Below are 23,538 nucleotides of genomic sequence, written 5' to 3'. Positions count from 1 at the left end.
CTTGCAAATAAATAATATATATACATAATTTAAATAGTGTACGATACGATATTCTATACGTTAATAAGTAATAAACTTAAGATGAATAAACGCATTGAAAAAGATAAAAAAAATATATTTGATGACAATAAATCCCAGCTAAGATAAAAAGCGATAAAAATTATGTGTCCTTGAACATCTTCTTCATCTTAGAAATATATCGAAATTTGTTTGTTATCATAATATATTTATTGTCTTTTACCCCTATCACTAACTCCAGTTATATAAGATTTAGAGACAAATAACATATTACAAAAACTTGTTTCTTAAGCAACAAAATATCATGAGCCTGCTACGCCGTAGCTATATGTAGCAACTGAAGACAATGTTAATTATTATGTAATAACCATACCAAACTTGTCGTACTAAAAAAGTACTTAGCAATTATTATACAGACGAAAACAAAGCTTACACTTTTATTGTAAGGAAACAGTAATACAATATTTTTGACAAACGAAGTGACTTAGTTGGAATTTTGAATTATATATTTGAACTAACCGAATTAACGTGTACTACCTATTATAGACTTATATGTATTTAAGATAATTTACTTTATAACATTTATTATGGGGCCATTTAGATACGTATGTCGAGATACGTTGTCAATTATTTCGATTTTGGTTTTAATAAATGTGAAATAAAACGTCAAAAGTTATTTGCAGTCGACGCAACAGCTAATTTAGGAATTTGAACTTTATTACTACGTTTTAAATAACCAATTGCATATGCACATGCGCATAGACGGAGAGAGACGTTGCGTGTTTAAGGAGACGCTCTCGCTGGCAGAGCGCCCGCGGCTCGGCACGGAGCTTATAAAAGACAGCGACGTTTTGCTCCCACGCCCGGCGCACCACAATCTCGACGCTCTCCTCATGGGGCGCGCTAACCTCACCTAATAGTATAAGAAACAAAATATTAATTAATTAATGTATTTTTTATATTAAACCAATAATTGGGACCAAGTGATAAGTGATAACGGTAAGTTTCAATATGTGACAGTGTTGCCAACAAAGAACTGTGAAATGTGCAATATGTGACTTCAGTGTTATGCCCCTATATACACAAATCGTGACCATGGATTTAGCGATGTATGGATTGTTCTTTATGTGAATAGAAACCCAAAAAACTCTTTTAAAAGAGGCGTGATGTATTCGGTTTTCTAAAAGCCAGTGTTACCAGAAGTGAAAAGTGATTGTGACAAAATAATTCAGCCGTAACCATGTAAAACACATAGTTGAGCAACTTACAAAAATATAGCTCATAATTGTTCTTTAATTTTTTATGAAAATATTAACGATATAAATCACTCACATTCGAATCTATTCCTAAATTAGCTATTAGGCTAAACAAGGATAGTTAGTAACTAGTCTTTTAAGGGCTGTTTGAGTGAAAACCCGTTTTTTATTTGTGTGACAGTAAATGATAACTATATAGTTCACAGATACGCTTCTAGTAATACTGGCTTAAATAAAATATAAAAAATCACCTAGATTGGTTTCGATATCCTAAAATATATACGGTGGAATGTTTGACAGTGCCGAGACCGCGTCCATCACCACCTCTAAGCTTATTCATAGAGTAGCATATAAATAGCTGTTCATCAATTTTGACGTATTTTTGGCGTTAAGCTTTTATCGACTGTATTTTGTATATATATACCTGTTGCCATCGATCATCAATAAACGCCAAAACCGTAGTTGTATCTAATCATATACTCGAAATGATCATTTTATACGTAACAATGATTATAGGTTGGTATGAAACGAAGCATTTTCGTAAATTAAACAGCAATTACGTTAAGCAAATCCTTAAAATAAACAATATAACTATTTTTTTAATTAGAATTATATAATAAAAGCTACCTTAGCTATAGTTTTTTTTTTCATGCAAACGAAGCGAACTTCAACTATAACTATCGAAATATTTATTAATTTCGTATTTGTATAATGCAATAAAAACTAAATTACATAATTTTACTGTTTATTGAATGTTTTATATTATTTACTAAAGTTGACTATACAATAACACTAAAGAATATTAAATTCAAACTATATCAACAGAATAGTGCTGAAATTTAACGACTATAATGTAATACACGATAATTATTAGAGCTTCCTAATCCGATAAAATTATACGATTACTATAATACTCTTCAAATACGTTAAAACGAGCTATTATTTTTATGGCCGTCTATAAAATCTTCAAATTGGAAACCAGAAAATTAAATATACGAACAAAGCAACTAATACTCGGCGTACGTCAATTCTACGATACAAGCTCACTCAGAAAAGCATTCATTACGTTATTTTTATCAATATAGCAATTTATATTTTTTCTAAGGGTTTTTTTTATTGATAATTTTAAAAACATTAACTTATCTTTTGACAATCAACTTTAACGTCCAGAAATTAAACATTGAATATATTTTATTTCAAGCTAATACATTAAAACGATGTGGTTTTTAAACGTTACATTATTCAACAAGATTGACATAATGTTTTAAAACAAGATTGTTACACAAATCAGTGTTCGTAACGACGTTGATTTTGTTTATTTATTCACAAAGAAACCGCATAAACTAAGAATTCTATTTTAACATATTCATAAAACCCAATAATCTGATTTACATAGATAGCCTCAGTGCAGAATGTTGGCTGATGCAACTTAGCCTAATATTCCGAGTCATGTAGAACATGATTCTTATAAATCCCTTGGGCCAACAGACAAGTGGGACCTGCCAAAGCAGATGGTTACGACACACTCAAGTACTATAATTCTATTTCGATTATTACCTTCGCCTGTTTATTTCTAGATGACGAATAGCCTTACGTGTATGTTTCGATAGATGTACCGTCGTGCGTACGCATTGGCGTACATTGGCTCGTTACATTATCTTGGAATTTTAAAAGCTTATTTTATAAGTATAGTATCGATCTCTTCTTGACTTCTATTTCTCACTAGATACAGCTCTCAATAGTTTATCGTGGTTGATGTCGTGAAATAGATTTATTTTCGAACTTTTATTGATTCAAAATAATCAATCATATTTATATTACTGTATTGTTTTATGCTACAGTTAATACTTTTCTATGTGTATAGTATTCACGTAGTAAAATTTATGTGTACATATATATTTTAGGTAGGTACATTTTGTATATTTAAATACAACAGAAAATTATGTCTATTAATATTTTATGATGTTTTCGATTTAAAATATATCATAACGATTCTTATTATTTCAACTACTCTTAAATTTACACGTATAATTTACTTTAAAAATATTTTTAATAATTACGAGGAGAGTATACCTATATTCTTTTTTCATACTTAACAATTCAATATACACATAAATATACTTTATCATATAGGAAGTTGCTAAAATGATTCAAGTTCATTTAAGAAACCTTTATTGTAACCCTGAAGTTTCGATTGTATTGCTGCCTCGAAATATTAATTTGGAGGTCATTAAAAGACAAAAATATAATAATAATACATAAATAGATACAACAAAGGCCGGATAACACGCCGGGTAGACTTTATAGCTTAAAAAATATTCTCGTAGGTACATTTATTTGAATTATAATGAGATACATTCGTATGAAGTAATCGAGTTTCCATTGAATGCAATTTAAGCAACGTATTAAAAATGTGAACCTCAAATATTATCGATTTTATATTTCACAAATATTTCCAATTTTAAATAAGTCATATTTCCAGATAGGTATCTCCTAAAATATAAATTAAAGCGACTATTTGTGTTACTTATACAAAGAAAACACTGAAAAGCTCTTATAGTGGTGTTATATATAGTAACCGCATTATTTGTATTTTAGAGTAATAAGAAGAACCATAACATTTCCTTATCTATATGGAAGTTTTTTTAATATAATTAAATATATACTAAAGTATACGTAATGGGTTAATAGATCGATTTGGTACCGAAAAAATATATATACAGCTTATTGAATATATTTGAAAATTATGACGAAATAAATATTTTTAATCTATATATTATATTTTGAAAGCGATTTTTTTCACGTCCTAGTAAAAAAACATAACTAAAAACATATATGCGTCAATTTACTGTTCCCGAAACGTTTGAATCTTATTTAATACATTTTTATTCAGACACCGAAATAGATGTTAACATTGGCATTCAGCTGTTTCTCGGTGATTTTCTATTTTCAATCTCTAAATATACATATTCTTTGAACACAAGGCTGTCATCTTTAAAATGTGTCGATACTATTAAGGTTCTATAATTAATTTTAAAACAACCCCAAAGTAAAAGTCCCCAAGTTAAAAACGTAACATAAAAAGTGTTGCCATATACCTTAGTTCCTAATGATAAACAATCACTTTAAACTTTTAATAATTATTGCCTCAAACGGGTTAAGTAAACGTCAATCACGTTAAATAATTAAAACGCAGAATATTTAAACGTATCATAACAACAAGAGTTAACAGTAACTTTTAATATTTTTTGAGATAAGCAATGATATACATACTTATGTACTTTCTTCTAGTAAATTAAAGATTAAAAAAACGAAATAAAAACAAACCTTTTATTTAAAATTGTCATTGTATTACAACTGCTTATAAATTTAAATTTAGTATCGTTTTTATTTATGTATTTATAAAATCAAATAAATTGAGGCAACTTATGCCATTACACAAATTTTAGAGTTTTTTTAAACACAAATCTGTTTTAATCATTTACTTCAGGGCATTTTGTATTAGGTAATAAGAATAGTGTTTAAAATAATTGTTATATAATATTTAACATGTGACTTGTTTTTGCGATATGCTTGTCATGATGTGAATTATTCTATATCATAGATCATTGTCAAAAGACAGTTCGTCTTGCCAGCTGTAGATCTTATAGCAATTTCGAACTGTCGGCTGCGCTCCAATAATAATTTGACAAGCAAAGCACAGTTCTAACTACAGCGAATAATAAAAGATTTAAATAGAACGCACAAATAATACCAATGATTAAAATTAATGAAATATAAGTTGTTAAGAAAAATCTCTCGCTATATCAATTGTTACGGTACGATTGTTAACCTTATTATAGCAAAATTACGTTTAGACTAATGCTTCGTTTTTTGGATTATTTTATAGTAATGTTTCATAAACTGTAGAGAATATGATATATATCATCATATTACATGAAAATGACCAAAACATTAACAATATTATAAATTAAAAAAAATAAGTAGTAAGTAAGCACTATAAAAATTAATTATTTTTTAAAGTCAAATAATTGAATTAGACAGTCATAGAACCTAGTAGTAAGTCAAAAACAACAGTCGTAACTTTTATTATAATTAATGCGCAAATTGTAAGAATTGGTAAATCAAGGTAAGGGCTACGCAGACCCTGGCCGTGAGCCCAGTTTTTCTAGGTCGCGCTCAATTTCTTAATGACCAACATAATCGTGTAAAAATATACCCATAAAAATCTTACTTTCGTATTGTATATTATGACAATTTAGAAATACTATTTGACTTGGTCTTACTCTTCAATTTTCAATGTTAAGCCAAAACCGCACATTTGAAAAGTACCGGGAGCTCGACCCGGGCAGCGGTCGCTATAAAAAGATCAACATAGGACGGTCGACGACGGCAGCCGCGCGACATACAACCCTGGAAAGCGACTTGACTGTGCCATCTAGTACTGTTGCCAAAATAATTAAAGAAATCTCCGTCGATGTCCCTCCGCCGCGCCCGCGCCGCTCTAAAATCGTCGCTCTTTGCCCGGGAGTTGCTACTCGGGGCGCGGCGGGAAAACATCTCCCGCGTCACTTTTATTTCTTCTTTCCTTCCCGACGCTGTCGAATAAAATATTTCAGTAAGTTCCTAATATCTCTAAAAACGGATCCAATTCAAGTGTACTAATATTTACTGTGAAATTAAGTGTTAATAAGTTACCTGAAGGATTGTGAAAAATAATATTGTGATAAAGTGTTACATAACGCGAAGAGAATTATGTAGCTATTTCCTAATTTTAAAAATACCGCACTTTCTAGGCGCCTAGTACATAAAAATAGCACCGCGTCACGTGGTACAATTTCAACCTATCGTAATGCACCACATTTATTAAAAGCCTTAAATAATATTTGGTGTATTTAACTATTAAAATATGTTTCTTTCATGTTTTATATAAAAAATACGATCATTAAATCAATCAAACAATTTATTTATGTAGTAAAGAAAAAGTATACATTAAAAAGATTTACATTTGATAACATTAGTTTCTGACCTCGATACCAGATGGCGTTATGACCGACTCCTTTTTTTACGTCAGTCTAGGAAAAAATGACGGCTCGATTGGAGACGTGTTGGTGTAGTTTATGATATTTACGAGAAAAAGTATTAGCTTAGTACAAATTTTAGTTGTAACTTTGAAAATATAAAGTCAGACTATTTATGTTAAGTGGAACATTGATTAAGACATTTTCTGCTCATGTATTAAAAAAGTTCTTGGTGAGTGTGTAATTGTCTGATCAAACGGTGCTTAATGTAGGAAAAAGGCAGTTATCATCATTCATAAATTCGTATCGGTACAACATTTATTATTTTTATGTAGTTAGGCACTTTCTATGAATGTTCAAAATATTTTAAATACGATTTGTCAAGAGAATTCCATCGTAAAATGACAATTAATACAATCATAAATAATATTGCGAGGTTACCTTCACGTTAATGAAATAATGATGAATGCGGTAATAAAGAACAATAAAATCAATATTTTTATTTACATATTATTATAATTATATTATAATCCTGCAACATGAAACTTGGTTTACTTCTGTGATATCATGATGATGACTTGTCATTTTCTAACCTATATTCTGTATTGCCTTCTAGAACTGACGGCAACGTAGAAATACCACCATGGACGACGCTCACTCGAAATCCGTGGACGAAGTCTTAGGATATTTTGGTACAGACCCAGACAAAGGTCTGACTCCAGACCAAATTAAAAGGAATCAAGAGAAATATGGGCCAAATGGTAAGTAACAGTTTTAATTTTACTAATACTTGGTAAACCAATCAGAGTTGAGCAGAATTATATTAAAAATACTTTTGTATTGTTCTAAATATCAAATATAATTCCAAATTTAACATATTTAAAAGAAAACATTTGAATAAAACCTTCATGAATGTTATTGCATTTTAATGTTTCTTGAGTATAGAAAATAAAATACACAAAGTATTAAGACTTCAAATCTTTATTTTAAATGGACAATAGTTTTTTATGTCATAGTTTAAGTGTTTTTTGATCATAATAGTTTTTTTATACCGAAACAAATAATGAGTAAAATAGTGACTTGCGTTTTGGAATATACTAAAAATTAATATAAAATTATGATTGATGCTATATGTAAATTATCATGTCAATTTACTTAAATCTTCAGTTAAGTTTTATTAATGTAAAGAATGTTTATAAAAATATATGTTATGCAATATATATATTTTACATTCATACAACATATATGCAAGTCCTAGTTTTCAAGGTTTACCAATAGCTGTTCTGCAGATTTGTAAAATATATAGTCGCAAAATCTAAATATACTCAGATATAATTGCATTAGATTCTATTGTATGATAAAATACAGCAATGCAACAATAAAATGAAATTGAGTATTTTCTCTAAAGTGAAAGTTGCCAATTTTTGAATATGCCTAACTGTTCTATGACATGGTTTCTTGCTGAGATTTAAAGAGACAAAAAAGATAACAAAAATGATTGGTTCAGCTAAAAAGAAAATCATTCATCGAACTGAACCTGCGCTACTTTAGAATTAAAAGTTTTAATTTATAAATTGTGGTTTTTTATGTGATTTAATAAAATTATAACAATTATATAAGATATAATAATATCTCTGTCACTTGGTATAAATTCCAACACCTGGCTTTGCATAGAATAATTGATTAATTTCAAAGGTATTAAGAGTTTGTTGATTATGTTTGGTTAAAACAATTACTGCTTTAAAACCTGGACATACATTTGTATGTCACTTATAGGATTAGTTTTATAACAATTACATTACATTACACTTTATTCATGTTCGATTTTTATTGCAATATGAGGTCATTATTGTAAGATATTCAAATTTGAACAAAAATATTGTAATATAAGACAATATCGACATCTATAAAACTATATACACTTTAAATAAGATAAATTAAATTTTGTTTTTTTTTTTTTTACTGTATATATTATTTAAAATCAAGCATTATAAATTCGCCATCTATTATTAAACTTATATGTTTCTTTTGCGATTAACTTCTATTCGAATATGAATTGTCGATTTATTCTCGTAATTTTTTCTTATATAATCACGTATTATAGAAAGTATTAAATAAATAATCGTAACTTCATAAAATAAATATTTAACAATTATTATCGTTAACCTTATAAAATTTACCGTGGTATCGCATCGTAATGGAAATTCAAACTACAAAGAACACACGCAAAATCTTTTGATAGGAAAGTAAAAATGGTTGATATAACTGACGCAAAAACTTTACGATAGATTAACCGTTACATTTGACTTGCTGTTCTGAATACTAAACGTTAGTGACGACGGTTTTTTTAAACATAATATCTAGTTTTATTTGTCGTTTTTTTTTATTTAGATAGGATTTGTTTTGCTTATGTTGGTTGATATGTGTTAGTACCAAATCTTAATCGACTTTATTAATCAAGTTAGATGTTGAATTTTCATATTGTCCAGGCCAATAAATACTCTTTTTACAGTGTATACAGTATATACTCTTGACATAAAGCTCTAATATACAAATGCATTCATACGATTCGATTTTAGGTGAGCAACATTCCTTATAGGTGCTCAACAAACAATTTACAATAAAAAAACCGACTTGAACAAAAATATTTTTTCTATCCTGTAAACGCGGTATATGTTTAAATTTGAATCGAATACAAAACCAAATTAAAAAAAAAAGAAGAACTAAGTGACTAAAAAAGGATTTGTTCACGCGTACATCAGTGTTATTTATAGTTGGATACTACGAACACCTCTTGTGTTCGGTGAGCATCGCAGGTTAGCAATGGTGCGTGCACGCGAGCAAGCCATCGGCTACCAGAGGACCTTTCAAGCGTGATAACGATCGTGTCACCCCCTTTTTATAATTATAGGCATTTTATCTACTTGATAGAAAATTCTCTAACGATTTTTTATTGTTCACAAAAAAAACCAAGCAATAAGATGCGCGAATATACCTACTTTGAGATGATGTCAACAGATATTCCACGCACTTGTGTTCGTAATAATACTATTCTGTATCTGTCTGGTCGATCAATGTTGAGGTTTATAGTTTTAGCGTAAGAACCTAAATTCAAAAAAATAAATGTAAAATTAACGAACAAACAGTTTATCTTACAAAAAGAATAGAGGAACGTTTTCAAAATTGTTGTACAAATAAATAAAATCGTCTGTTATCACCGACTTTGATAAACGTAAACAATTTAGTGTCTTCATACATTTACCTAGATATATAGAAGGTCATTAACCTTGTAGTCGAAACAATCGTGCTTTGTATTAAGATGCTTATTTATAATAAGGTTGCTCGCGTCTGGGCTTGGGTGTAATTCGGTATGATACAAAGTATATAAGAATTTTAGTATTACGTCCCTGTTACGTCTGATACATTTTAAGAACACTATTTTGATGTTTGTATTTAGCGCTATTATAAAATAATAATAATATAGTCGCTTTATTTTTAGAAAGACTAAAGTAATAGTCAACTAGTCAAAAGCACTTTCGACTAATGATATAGCTTAGGTTGAAGATGTTCATATCCTCACAAATTTCGCATGCCAATCTCAAAGCAGACTAGACCAACGAGACGGTCAACATCGGGGCCTATGGAGTGTACCTAAGTATCGGAAACACACTAACGTGTAATAAATACCCAGTCATATATTTTCTACTTTTTATTCAAGTAATATTTTAAAATATTTATCTTCATTATTCATATCCAAATGTATAATTTTAGGTCGGTAGGTAGCTAAGAATAATATTGACCTGTGATTTGAACTTGACTTCAATCACCGTTTTTTTATTGTTAACATATTAAACTTGAAGCTAAAATCTCGAAATTCGTTTATATCTACTGTCGATATAATTGTATATTACATAGTACAAGATGAATCTGGCGGAAAAAAAATGCTATTGTCTTTTATCAGAGCACACTCGGAGCGTGCCGATGCGAAATATTGTTTAATATACGATAAGCTCGGCTCCGAGTGGATAATTGCGATAACACAGTTTGTTTAATATATTTGCGTAAAACCTTTGCTATGCCTTTACCGATGTCCGCTTAATTTCTTCCTATATTCATTTTTATATCTAAATTATTTTTTTATCATGCATATCGTCTATACTTTTTGATTAAAATCAAGCCAAAAATGTGACGGTACTCGCGCTTCTATTTCTATTAGCTAGTTATAAAAAAATGAAATTTTGCGGCAAGTACAGCTTTTTCCATAGCTGTGTAGTTTGATTGAGTCAGTCAGTGACTTCAAAGTTAAATATTATATTAACGGTGTACGTGTTGTTGCTTAAATTACGGGTGACTATAGACGAAGGTAACCATCAGTTAAGCCATTTGTCTGACAGAGTTTCTGTAATAAAAATATATTTATAATAGGATAATGTAATTATAAAATATTGTATTATTGTGTAGTTAACTTAGGAAGACAGGACGGCCATCTGACATAAAAGATCAACCTTGCACTGTCAATGAGCGACCAACCATAGGCTGAATGTTATGGACTTAAAGTAATTACAGTAAACGCTCACGGCCAAATTAAGACAGAAACAATCAAAGCAAATTGTGTTAAGGCAAAATATGTGGCGATATTTTAAGTATTGTTTTAATTAATGTACTAACAATAACTGAATAATAAAAGCTATTACACAATGAAAACGTAAACGAAGAGATTTACGTTCGAAATTTAATATTAACAATCATTTACTAATGATATAAGTGATTAAGATTAAGCATTAAAAATAAAAAAATAAAAACCTGTTAACTTAATGTTCAATTTAACCTCAATTATATTAAAAAACCGATGTATTACAACTATTCAAATATAAATACCTACTCGAATTGCATATAACTCATATGTTAGTATTTTTCAAACCATTGTTAAACATATAACTACTAATAGTATTCGAAAAATAATAACACTTTAAAATAGCGCTATTTATAATATTTCGCAGATTGTTTAATAAATAATTGTTAAGATACAACTAAAGACATAATCTAAAAAAACCAAAAGGTAAATGCGAATGTTTATTTTCGTGGCCTCCTCAGGCCGCTCGTTGAACGATAATTTGCCTCCGTAGAATAATCGCATCCGAGCAACGCGTCACTCCACTTTGAAATCGGTCACAATACGGAAAACTTCCAACCGAAATAGATTCTAACGCAAATAATGCCTTGTTAATGAATTTATAGCGGCTTTGAAGCTATCGTCCTTTAATGTTTACATGATTTATTTGCGTTCTTAAATCATTCGAATATAAATTATCATTTACCGTTATAAACATAAAACGATTTCAGAAATTATACATATGAAACTATATATTCGTTTTTATGGCTATTTGTTGTTTTTATTGCCGAACACATGATTCATGTTTTTCTAAATGTCGCAGTAATAACAATTACTCAGTATTGTCTAGAATATTACTTATCCGAACTTAAAAGGTACCTAATATTAAATGTAGTTTAATAAATATCTTGTAAGGCGGTAGCTTAAAAATGCCTGGATTAATACTTTTTACATATATATTAGCTTTATATTCTTCATATATAAAACATACAAACGTACTATACAGCTTATAACCCCGGAAGTAACCTATCATTATATGAAAGTTCCATATCAAAAGGATTAGTATTTATTTACGTGAATCGGGAAATTACAAACAAACAAAACATACTGCCTCTTACAATTAATTATTTGACAATTATCTATTTTCAGTCTACCCCTTTAATTTTACTATATTAATAGCTCGGGGGCAGACGTTAGTTAGCTTGTGTGCTAGCCAGGCTATAATATATTTGTTTTCCTAGTTTCATCCAAATCCGTCCATTTTTTTTATCTGTGTGTAACAAACATTAAAACATGAAATATTTTACATTTATAATACAGTGTTGTTCATTGTTTTGTAACAATGATCCATTAGTTTTATAAATAAAAAAAAATGATTAAAAATCTTCTTTTTTTTTGTTTTAATAAATTTAAGAGGCAGAGTACTTTAAATTGAAATTAAAAAAGCACCTTTTTTTTAATAGGATGTATGGTTACGTACTTCTTTTGAACAAGACTATAGAGAAGTTTTACTGAGTGTTCTAAATACAAATGTAAAAAAATATATTTTATCGTAATGATGGAACATATTTGATTGTGTACATAATTTGCTAATCATCCTACGTGAGCTGTTTTGTGATAGAACATAAAATGACATAGTGATGACGTCACTTGGGGGTTACGGTTGTGAACTCTGAATCCTTATAATTTCGTCGTTTCCGTCTGTTACCCTCATACGTTTCATAAAGCGCTGAATCAGACTACTTTAAATTTTACTGACAGTTTTCGAGAATTGTTTACGAAAATAGTTCTTTTCTTAAAAATAAGTAAAAGCTTTTTAAAGATAACTCTTAGAGTTGAAATAGTGTTTTAAAATATTTGAGGTATTTATTAAAATAACACAAAGTCAGTAAATTGCCCACTGCTGGTCTTCATAAAGAGAAACTTTGGAACTTAGTCCACCACGCTGTATCAATGCGGATCGTTGGAAATCTTCGCAAGTATGAAGGTTTCCTGCACTAATCTAATATTAAATTTTGACCGTGTCAAAATATATAGAACTATACATATAGCTGTTTAATCTTTCTTAAAATTAATCACAACAGCCATTTTTAAGCTTTGAAACGGATATTATATTAGGCCATCTGTTTTGTACATCGCTCTAAGTGCGCTTATAATGCTTTTGTACCAAAATTTCTTTGATAAATAAATCACCGATCAAAGAAACATCCTGCCATAACTTTATTAGAATATTTATAATAATTTATCTTCGTTAAGTGAAGAGGTGTACTAAACATTGTATGCCATATGCAATTTTGAAGCAACCTTCTTGCAATTGTAATAGATATTTTTAAATAATATATTTTATTTAATATAATATAAGAAGTATGCTTTCAAATTTATGTTTATATGCTAGCATATAATACCAATTTTTTTTTCTTAGAATAATGCAAGACTATTATTTTCAACAAAATTTTAAATTATATAAGATACCAGTGTTACCCGCCTGCATTGCTAGGCAAAAAAGGGGGTTGGTTCAATAGATTAAAAATAATATTAATCTATTTCCATTACGGACGATTCCGCGTCGATCGATCTTAGTCTCATCTCGACACTGTCAGTCTTTACGTGATTGATGCAAATATATAGAAGAAAGTCTTATAGACAAATAATATTTTTCACATATATAGCCGTAGTAACATTATTTTGTCAAAATTTAGTCTTATCTAATTAACATTTCAAGTAGCTTGCTTAGATTAAACATTCAGACTAAACTTCTTGATAAGAAACAGGTTTTTATTGATATGACTCAATAGTCTATTGGACGTAAACGTATTATACATTACATACGTGCGTCACTTATCTCAAAGGTTATTGTGGAAGAAACAAGTCGAGTAGATCTTGCATATAAATACAAATGTCTAAATAATGACGTTCATAAATGAATAAAACAATCGTGGCTCTGAACTGTGAAGTCATAGAATTGAATCATTGATTTGCGTATTATGAAAATTCTCAGCACTAGTGTCGGCCTGGTGCATTGGTAGTTATGAGTGGGATTATAACGCGAGGTGTGCGGCGCCTGGGAATGCTGACGCGTGATGCGGTGAGCTCAGAGTGCCTAGTGACTGAAATATTATATAGATAGACACCACTGGCCGGTTTATTTCGGACTTTCTTACGTTGGTGTCTTGCGTCTACGAGAGAGCAGACGCGCGGTACGCCCCAATATCTCCGCTCCAATATTTTATTGAATAAATAAATGTCATTAGAATCGTTGTAATTATATTAATTATTTATAAGGTTGACATTTAAGATATCTACCTAGGAATATAAACGACATGGCATACCATTACTCGAAATCGAATTCGTTACATATATAATATGTTTTAAAATAAATAAGTAATTATACATGAAGCGTATTATTCTATATTGTATGGTTAAAGAAAATGTTATACGCGATCTTTTTTTGGTTAGCGTGGGCTTTATTTATTATATCCAAAAGTTTTTAATATTATTTCTCAAGTCTTTCTTTGAAATATATATTTATAAAATCGTTTAAATGTATCTTTTTTCATCACTTGAAAATAGATCCGTACCATACATTAAAATTAAATGACGTCTGTTATTTTGACATGGCTTTACTTTTTTACTTGAATGCGTGCCAAATTATATAAGTCGGTTGATAAATTCTTTACGTACATAACATTTATATGAATAAGAAGAAGAGTACAGTATTAGGAGGTATTATATTACATTTTGATCGGATTTAGTAGATTTAATTATATATAAAGTTTTGCAGATCTTACATTATTTGTTAAATACTTAGCTGGAAAATAAACATATAAGACTCAAATTATGACATTCGAGAGAACCTTCGATTCGATTATTATACGCATCATGCTCTAAGTTAATAACAATTGTATAGTTAGATTATAAGAACGTGCCATTAGCTTTGAACGTCTCGAATGTATTGTGTGATACATTATTAAATAAGGCACGTTCCTCGAGTGACGTAGATAGACCTAGGAAGCGAGGATCATTAAAACTGCCATTTTAGCGAGATGTCGATAATTATGGTAAAACGCATTCGCACGCAAAAGCTGACAACGCGATATCGTTGCGTTGACTAATTGCTTACATTAGTCTCGCTGAGGCAAGCAAACGGATCGCGTACGCAAATAGTCAATACAACGATTGACTTAGCGCACGTTGCCTGATTACGTTCAGTTGAAATCTAGATATCAATGTATTCCCGACTACACGCGGAACGTTATAACCGCTTTGTTTATTTACATAAAATATTACCACGGATGTCTTAATGTATACACAAAAATAACTATTTGTTTAGTTACTGTAAATGGCGCGGACTTTGCACATTATAGGACTATCGTTAATGGCTTTCCGTATATTACTCGCCTAAGTCTCGATGATCGCTGTCCTCGTGCGTATCCTTATTAATCATTTATACGTTACCTATGTAGTGAGCTTAGTGAACAGGTCAATACGTCACTCCACGTGTACATAACGTCGTGGAACGAAAACATTGGTCGAAACGCCGTCCAATGCGACCGTTCCGCGGTAACATAAAGTTAAACAAATATAAACATACATCATTAAATAAAGTAAAAAATAAATACTATGTGTCAACCCTAAAGACAAAGCAAAACGTAAGCTAAAACTTCCATTCTTTTGTTCTTTATTTCTTATCAAAAGAAAAACACCTTAGGACATTTTATCTGTCCCTGAGGATTAGCCTTTGCATTTAATTTTTATTCTTTAGCATGTAACGATAATTATTATGATAACAACAATACAATAAAATGTCAATCTATAATTGAATCGTACGTATCAAATATATATATTTTTTTATAATAAAATTACAAATCAATGTTAATATTCGTAATTGATTTTACTCATTTAATAAAAAGTTATCATTCATAGTATCCGGAAAAATTAATCAATTAAATATTTATTGCAATTATTTCAACGTAACATAATAATAACAAAGGATTAGTCGTTGATAGACGATTCGAGATCTTACTCGTTATCGCAGCTTATTCGTTATCATAATATTGGCGGCGTGTGGTCAGCCTAGCTAGCGCATATTTAGTCAATGTATATGTATTTATGTACGATCGTAACTGCCGAGATAGATCGCATGCATGCTCTGACTGGTTTATCGTCTGTTAAATATACTCCTTTGATGTTTCATTCAAAATTCTAATTACGATTCTTTTCTGTTTTCAGAACTGCCTACGGAAGAAGGTAAGAAACAAAACTCGTTAGGCTATATAATAAGCAATTATGAAATTAGATTAGTGTTAATGCGCATTGATCATAAATGCTTAAAAAATATTTCAATTACATAAATAATAATAAAAGGGATTATACAATGACTATCTTTCTTAACTTCATATAAAAGTATGTCATGGTCATTTTTTTTCTGATTGACTTCATGGTCTGGTTACAGCCAAGGCTTGATTATGATAATAATAAAAACAAATACAATTTTGGTATATTACTATGTAAAATTTTTGTACCAAGTATTTTTTAAAGAAAAGCTCATACTGCATCGTCTAAATATTTAGATCCAATTTTACTGTATACTCTAATATTGTATACCAAACGTCTCAGTATCTCGACCTGGTTTACGTTCTGCCTTCAATCAATATCCTGCATTCAGTTATTCCACTTAAAAATATTTTTCACGTCGAGTATTCATCTAAATAACACATTTATTCATAGGCAAGAGTATATGGCAGTTAGTTCTGGAGCAATTTGATGACCTCTTAGTCAAGATTTTGCTGTTAGCCGCCATTATTTCTTTCGTAAGTATAAGGTGAAAGCTTAAATATATTTATTTTACCAGGCACATGAATAAAAAACAACTTATAAATTTTCAGGTACTAGCTTTATTTGAAGAACACGAAGATGCATTCTCCGCCTTCGTGGAACCTTTTGTTATTTTACTAATTCTTATCGCTAACGCCGTAGTAGGAGTATGGCAGGTAAAATTAACCATATCGAATTATGTTTCAATTTTCATTGCACTAAGTAGATGATATCTAACCTTATACTTTGGACCACAGGAAAGAAATGCAGAATCCGCTATCGAAGCTTTAAAAGAATACGAACCCGAAATGGGTAAAGTAATAAGAGGAGACAAATCTGGCGTTCAAAAAATTAGAGCTAAGGAGATTGTACCCGGTGACGTCGTTGAGGTGTCTGTCGGTGACAAGATTCCCGCCGATATCCGCCTGATTAAAATTTACTCTACCACCATTCGTATTGACCAGTCTATCCTGACTGGTGAATCTGTGTCTGTAATCAAGCACACTGATGCCATTCCCGACCCTCGCGCTGTAAACCAGGACAAAAAGAACATTCTCTTCTCTGGTACTAACGTTGCCGCTGGTAAAGCTCGTGGTATTGTCATCGGCACTGGTCTCAATACTGCCATTGGTAAAATCCGTACTGAAATGTCTGAGACTGAGGAAATAAAGACACCTTTACAACAAAAACTCGATGAATTCGGTGAGCAGCTATCTAAGGTTATCTCCGTCATCTGTGTTGCCGTATGGGCCATCAACATTGGCCACTTTAACGACCCTGCTCATGGTGGAAGCTGGATTAAGGGAGCCGTATACTACTTCAAAATTGCCGTTGCTTTGGCTGTGGCTGCCATTCCAGAAGGTTTACCCGCTGTCATTACCACTTGTCTTGCTCTTGGTACCAGGAGAATGGCAAAGAAGAATGCCATTGTCAGGTCTCTCCCATCCGTCGAAACTCTTGGTTGTACTTCCGTCATTTGCTCCGACAAGACCGGTACTTTAACCACCAACCAAATGTCTGTATCACGTATGTTCATCTTTGAAAAGATTGAAGGTGGCGACAGCAACTTCTTGGAATTCGAAATCACTGGCTCCACATACGAACCTCTTGGTGATGTCTATCTGAAGGGACAAAAAGTGAAGGCTGCAGAATTCGACGCTCTGCATGAATTAGGTACTATATGCGTTATGTGCAACGACTCCGCCATTGATTTTAACGAATTCAAACAAGCTTTCGAAAAAGTCGGTGAAGCTACTGAGACCGCTCTTATCGTTCTCGCTGAAAAGATGAATCCTTTCAATGTACCAAAGACCGGCCTCGACCGCCGCTCAGCAGCTATTGTTGTCCGCCAGGAAATCGAAACCAAATGGAAGAAAGAGTTCACACTTGAGTTCTCCCGTGACAGGAAATCTATGTCTACCTACTGTGTTCCCCTTAAGCCTTCTCGCCTTGGTACTGGTCCTAAACTATTCGTTAAGGGTGCCCCCGAAGGTGTGTTGGAACGTTGTAGCCACGCTCGTGTTGGTACTGCTAAAGTACCTCTCAGCTCTACCCTTAAGAACCGCATCCTGGAACTTACCCGCCAATACGGTACCGGCCGTGACACCTTACGTTGCTTAGCCCTGGCTACCGCTGACAACCCAATGAAACCCGATGAAATGGACCTCGGCGACTCAACTAAATTCTTCACCTATGAAGTCAACCTCACTTTCGTTGGTGTTGTTGGTATGTTGGACCCCCCTCGTAAAGAAGTGTTCGACTCCATCGTTCGTTGCCGCGCCGCTGGTATTCGTGTCATTGTCATCACTGGCGACAACAAGGCCACCGCTGAAGCTATTTGCAGGTATATTAATTATACTTTTACCTTTACCTTTGTAAGTACGAATATGTAATGTTCTTCATGTGTAATTCGCCGTTAAAATTTTAGGCGTATTGGTGTATTCGGAGAAGATGAAGACACAACAGGCAAATCATACTCTGGTCGCGAATTCGACGATCTTCCCGTAACTGAACAACGCGCTGCTTGCGCTAAGGCTCGTCTCTTCTCCCGTGTGGAACCCGCCCATAAGTCCAAGATTGTTGAATTCTTGCAAAGCATGAACGAAATCTCTGCTATGGTTAGTTTGAAAATCATTTTATTATAGATTTTTATTCGTTTCAATTAAATAAATAAGAAATATTATTGCTCGACGTTATAGTGATTTTATTGTACAGATATTTTCTAAACATTAATACGAGAAACTTATTAACATAAGATCTTGAACTGTTTATTGCTCTTAAAACAATATATTCATAACTAGTGTAGCGAATAAGCGTTATTCGATGTTTACAATAGTAGTATCGGGAATGCTTTCCGAAATGTAATGTTTATGTTAGTCAATCGGCACTGTTTATAAACTGTAACACTTTGAAATATCATGTCCGAATTGAAAGATACAATAACAATAGTGAAATCCTTACGTAATGGAAAACTAAATAATAAATAATTCATTGTTATAAATCTTAATTTAAAACGAACGAAATATGTAATTGACAAATATTACGCTTTTTAACAGCACAACTGAGATTACTATTTAATTAGTCAAGTTTAGCATCTATACATTATACAGTAACAATTATTGAGACTTATAAAATTTATTACAGACTGGTGACGGTGTGAACGATGCTCCAGCTCTAAAGAAGGCCGAAATTGGTATCGCCATGGGTTCAGGAACAGCCGTTGCTAAATCTGCCGCTGAAATGGTGTTGGCTGATGACAACTTCTCCTCTATCGTAGCTGCTGTTGAAGAAGGTCGGTTTAAAAAACTCGTGCTTGCGTGACTTTATTCATATTTTTTTTTCAATTTCTATCTAAATTAATATATAGAATGCAGAGTTATGAACACAACTTACGCCTGCAGGTCGCGCCATCTACAACAACATGAAACAATTCATCCGTTATCTCATCTCTTCAAACATTGGTGAAGTCGTATCCATCTTCTTGACTGCTGCCCTCGGTCTCCCTGAAGCCCTGATCCCCGTACAACTGTTGTGGGTCAACTTGGTAACTGACGGTCTCCCCGCCACCGCCCTCGGTTTCAACCCTCCTGACTTGGACATCATGGACAAACCACCCCGCAAAGCTGATGAAGGTCTTATTTCCGGATGGCTGTTCTTCAGGTTTGTTTAAAATTGTATATGTAGTTATTTTTGAAGTGGGTGACACTTATTATATATTAAGAAAAAGACGAAAGTCTCGTAAATCAAAAAAAAAAAAATTTTTGTTCCGCTCAGATATATGGCTATCGGTGGCTACGTCGGTATGGCCACAGTCGGTGCTGCTTCCTGGTGGTTCATGTACTCGCCTTACGGACCATCAATGAGCTACTGGCAACTCACCCATCACTTGCAATGTCTCGGTGGTGGCGACGACTTCAAGGTACTTTTTTGTCTCAGCCATACAATATAACATTCATTTACAACCATACAAAGGCTATAAACAATTATTTTATTTCAGGGCATCGACTGCAAGATCTTCACTGACCCCCATCCAATGACGATGGCTCTCTCTGTACTTGTAACCATTGAGATGTTGAACGCTATGAACAGTTTATCTGAGAACCAGTCTCTCGTCTCCATGCCTCCCTGGTCCAACATGTGGCTCGTCGGCTCCATGGCACTGTCTTTCACCCTCCACTTCGTCATTCTATACGTAGAGGTCCTCTCGGTAAGTTCGTTTTTATGAATCATTTGATCCTGCAAAATAAAGGGTAAATTTAGGTATGCGTCTTATTTTTGTACGTGTACGATGTGTCCATAGGCCGTGTTCCAAGTGACGCCTCTGTCGGTGGACGAGTGGGTAACGGTGATGAAGTTCTCGATACCCGTCGTACTCCTCGACGAGGTGCTGAAGTTCGTCGCGCGCAAGATCTCCGATGGTGAGAGGAACTCCCTGGTTGACTGGCTCAACGGCATGCAATGGATTGTGCTCATGTGGGCCGTCTTCTTTGGCATCATCATCTACGGACCCCTATAAGTCGGCCCGCCCTCGCGTATCGTGCCACCCCGTTTGATTTACACCTAATACCCTCCCATCGAACTCCGCGCTACCCACCCTCTAGACTCGACGGCTGCAGTAGTGTCCGTTTCCAGCGCAGTAGAAGTCTTCCTAGAGAGTGGGTAGAGCGGTCGCCCTGTGGAACCCTACGGACTATGAGCTCGAGCTCACCACAGCCTAACCGTGTGTGCTAACCCGAGCCCGAGCGAGCGGGACTCCGGCGGCGGCTCGCGGGAGGCGCTCGTGTGTTTGCATTTTGCATGTGCGAGACAATAATTCATTCTACAATAGTAACCCCTCGGAGTCTCGAACTGGTACACGTTTCGTTTTATATACATACGAGAATTGTGCGAAAGCTGTTTACGAGTCAGTGGCTGTGACGACTCCAACCGAAATTTTGAAACACCAAATTTTTATGGTTTTATGAGAATTTACTAAGTTGTAAGTAAGTAGTATATTTGGATTCAGTGGTAAATTTTGTATAAATTAGTTGCTTGGAAAGAACTCCGTCGATAAGTTGAGAGTGTACTCGCACATCGCTCACTACCTCGTCCTCGGACGGCAGACATATTGTATGAAAATTACTTTATCTAGTAATGTGCATTGTTAGCTTAGATTAATTTATTGTAAGTGTATTGTTAGGACGTCGTTATTTCGACAACTGTTCTCGTTAAAAGGGAACTTTCCACTTTCCTCTTACCCGTGGTTGCTTTATCCTACTCTTGACGAATTTCAAATATACCTTAGACTCCACTCGTTTGCAGTTAGCATTAGCTACTGTTTCATTAGTTTTTTTGCAACTGCTAATAATATTAACAAATTTATGAATGTGTCTTCATGCGTTAAATAAAAAATTGGAAACTTCATTAGTTGATACTGTGATCTTGTCGACTGATGCCTCACTATGGACTCTATAGCATTCGATGTTTTCAACATAATTAATAAGGTAGTTTTGAAAATAATAATAAAGCAATATAGTCAAAATATTAACGAATAGTTAGTTAATAATAAATATTATTTGATTGGTTTTGGTGATAAATTTTAGATTAAATTTAAGGATTTCATGGCCATTTCGTGTGATTTGGTTTTAGTTCAACTTCTCAATATTGGAACATAATTTAAGTTACAAAAATGTGAAGTCTGTCAATGTTTTATATTTTATAAGATTTAGTTTCTGGACATTCGTAAGTTTGTAAAAAATGAAATTGTGAAATAAAAATCCTGCATGAGTGCATCGCATGATTTTTTTTTTTTAATAATACTGTTTTGTTTTTTCTTTGAAATGACATTTCGATTGTTGTTAATGTATTTACAGGTATCTGAGGAAACTCTTAAATAAGTTACGTAATTTAAATAAACGAGGCAATTTGTTACCAACTACATATATTCAACACTGCACAATTGAGGGCATGCTCAAAAATTTGTTGTGAATCCCAAACCTTTCCGATTATTATTTATAAAAATATAACTATGTACTAAAATGTTGCAGATAACTAAAATATACACATTTTAAATTAATGAAAACATTGGAATTATTATTCTTCCTACATTGATTTATAGAGCCCTCTTCAGCCCCCACCCCCTCGACCTATTAAATTTTCAATCATAACTGTCCAAAAGTTGCACTCGTGTCGCATACATTAGTACAGCAGGTTACGTGTTCCTCGTTGACGCACACTAACATGAGTTTTTCTTTTTTGTTTTCCTGCTAACAAACTAAAAAAGTTTTGCAAGCTTCAATGTTAAATCGCTATTGGCTACAATATTGTATCAAAATGTATATCCAAAATTGTTTCTTTCAATGTGAACGTAGCTATTATATGTTCAGTATTTATTAATTAATTGCAATTAAATTGATGAATATAAAATTTGGTTAGACTAAATTAATGATTGGTTCCGTCATAATATAATTGCAAAACTTTCTCCCAATTCCTGTCACTGGCGCGAGACCAGCGGCCCGCATGCACTAACGCGGTGTTGTCTGCCCCCAGCCGAGCCGACGTGGAAGCTGTAAGCGCCGGGACTCCGCCGCAGCGCACTGCACGCACATATTCCTTGAACATTCATTGTTTGTTGTGATCCCGCAGTGAAACTACACATTTAGTAACTACGACACGGTTGTGATCTCTGCATAAAGACCTCGTAAGTTCGGACTACGGCACTCGCTCGAGCGCATCGTACTAACGCTAACGTTGTTTTCCAGCGAACGAGGTGGTCATTGACAAGTGGTAAACGCCACCGATTCATAGTTCCTCATCCGCTTCTCTCTGCTACTTCTACCGCTCTCGTCTCTCTATAGTACGCTCGGCCGTGGCCGTGAGTCCGCGGGCGTGCTCGTGTCGCTGTAGGCTCTCGGAGAGGACATGTTCATAATGTGTATATACATAACTATACTTAGGAGGTTTATTCGATTTGTTATTACGTTGTTCTATTGAAGACTACATGGTGCCCGTCGACAGGAGCAGTGCGATAGACTATGTGTACTTAAGTTGACAGCGTGCTATTATTTATTGTTATATTTTACTCTCTTTATCTAGTTTGCTTATATAGAGCCGATATTTCTATTTAGTGCTGACGCCTCGACGAGCAATATGGTGTCTGTAAGGGAAGGATATACAATATTATCCAGAGTTTGGGACCTAAAAGTGTCCAAATTTTAAACATACCTGTACATTTTAATGTATTATTGTTTTGTACAATAAATCGTTATAAAAGAACTAATGTTTTATTTGAAATCTATGAATTGCTTTTTACTTTGAGAAGATTTTCGTTAAAAAATTT

At 32.9% G+C, this 23,538-nt stretch overlaps 1 protein-coding gene across 6 annotated transcripts; it reads left to right on the top strand.

The window, feature by feature from the left end:
• Nucleotides 1-815: 815 nt before the first annotated feature.
• Serca (Sarco/endoplasmic reticulum Ca(2+)-ATPase) lies at nucleotides 816-23,474 on the top strand. Of its 6 annotated transcripts, XR_003369027.2 has the most exons (14): nucleotides 816-1,017; nucleotides 6,912-7,056; nucleotides 16,137-16,154; nucleotides 16,635-16,717; nucleotides 16,793-16,897; nucleotides 16,979-18,564; nucleotides 18,649-18,838; nucleotides 19,365-19,512; nucleotides 19,622-19,880; nucleotides 19,995-20,139; nucleotides 20,218-20,427; nucleotides 20,521-20,638; nucleotides 22,749-22,899; nucleotides 22,961-23,474. XR_003369027.2 is itself a non-coding variant. In XM_026639244.2 (13 exons), exons 2-13 carry the CDS (start codon nucleotides 6,939-6,941, stop codon nucleotides 22,987-22,989), a joined length of 3,009 nt encoding a protein of 1,002 aa, XP_026495029.1. In that variant the 5' UTR covers nucleotides 816-1,017; nucleotides 6,912-6,938; the 3' UTR covers nucleotides 22,990-23,474. The 6 variants fall into 6 exon arrangements, 5 of the variants coding, with proteins under 5 accessions (XP_026495029.1, XP_064071563.1, XP_026495028.1 ...); XM_026639244.2 differs by lacking the exon at nucleotides 22,749-22,899; XM_064215493.1 differs by having other exon boundaries at nucleotides 22,749-23,474.
• The last annotated feature ends 64 nt before the right edge of the window (nucleotides 23,475-23,538 follow it).

Source organism: Vanessa tameamea, chromosome 8, assembly GCF_037043105.1.
Source record: "Vanessa tameamea isolate UH-Manoa-2023 chromosome 8, ilVanTame1 primary haplotype, whole genome shotgun sequence".
In the NCBI taxonomy this organism is placed as follows: Eukaryota; Metazoa; Arthropoda; class Insecta; order Lepidoptera; family Nymphalidae; genus Vanessa; species Vanessa tameamea.
Note: the sequence above shows the minus strand (reverse complement) of the source record. Positions and strands in the feature narration are given on the sequence as shown.

What these genes read in the sequence shown, in the direction of transcription:
- Serca (XM_026639243.2), top strand. Translation starts at nt 6,939, where the DNA reads ATGGACGACGCTCACTCGAAATCCGTGGACGAAGTCTTAGGATATTTT. An exon ending in CCGTAGTAGGAGTATGGCAG is followed by an intron (nt 16,898 to 16,978) that starts GTAAAATTAACC and finishes TTTGGACCACAG; the next exon opens with GAAAGAAATGCAGAATCCGC. An exon ending in TCCGGATGGCTGTTCTTCAG is followed by an intron (nt 19,881 to 19,994) that starts GTTTGTTTAAAA and finishes TGTTCCGCTCAG; the next exon opens with ATATATGGCTATCGGTGGCT.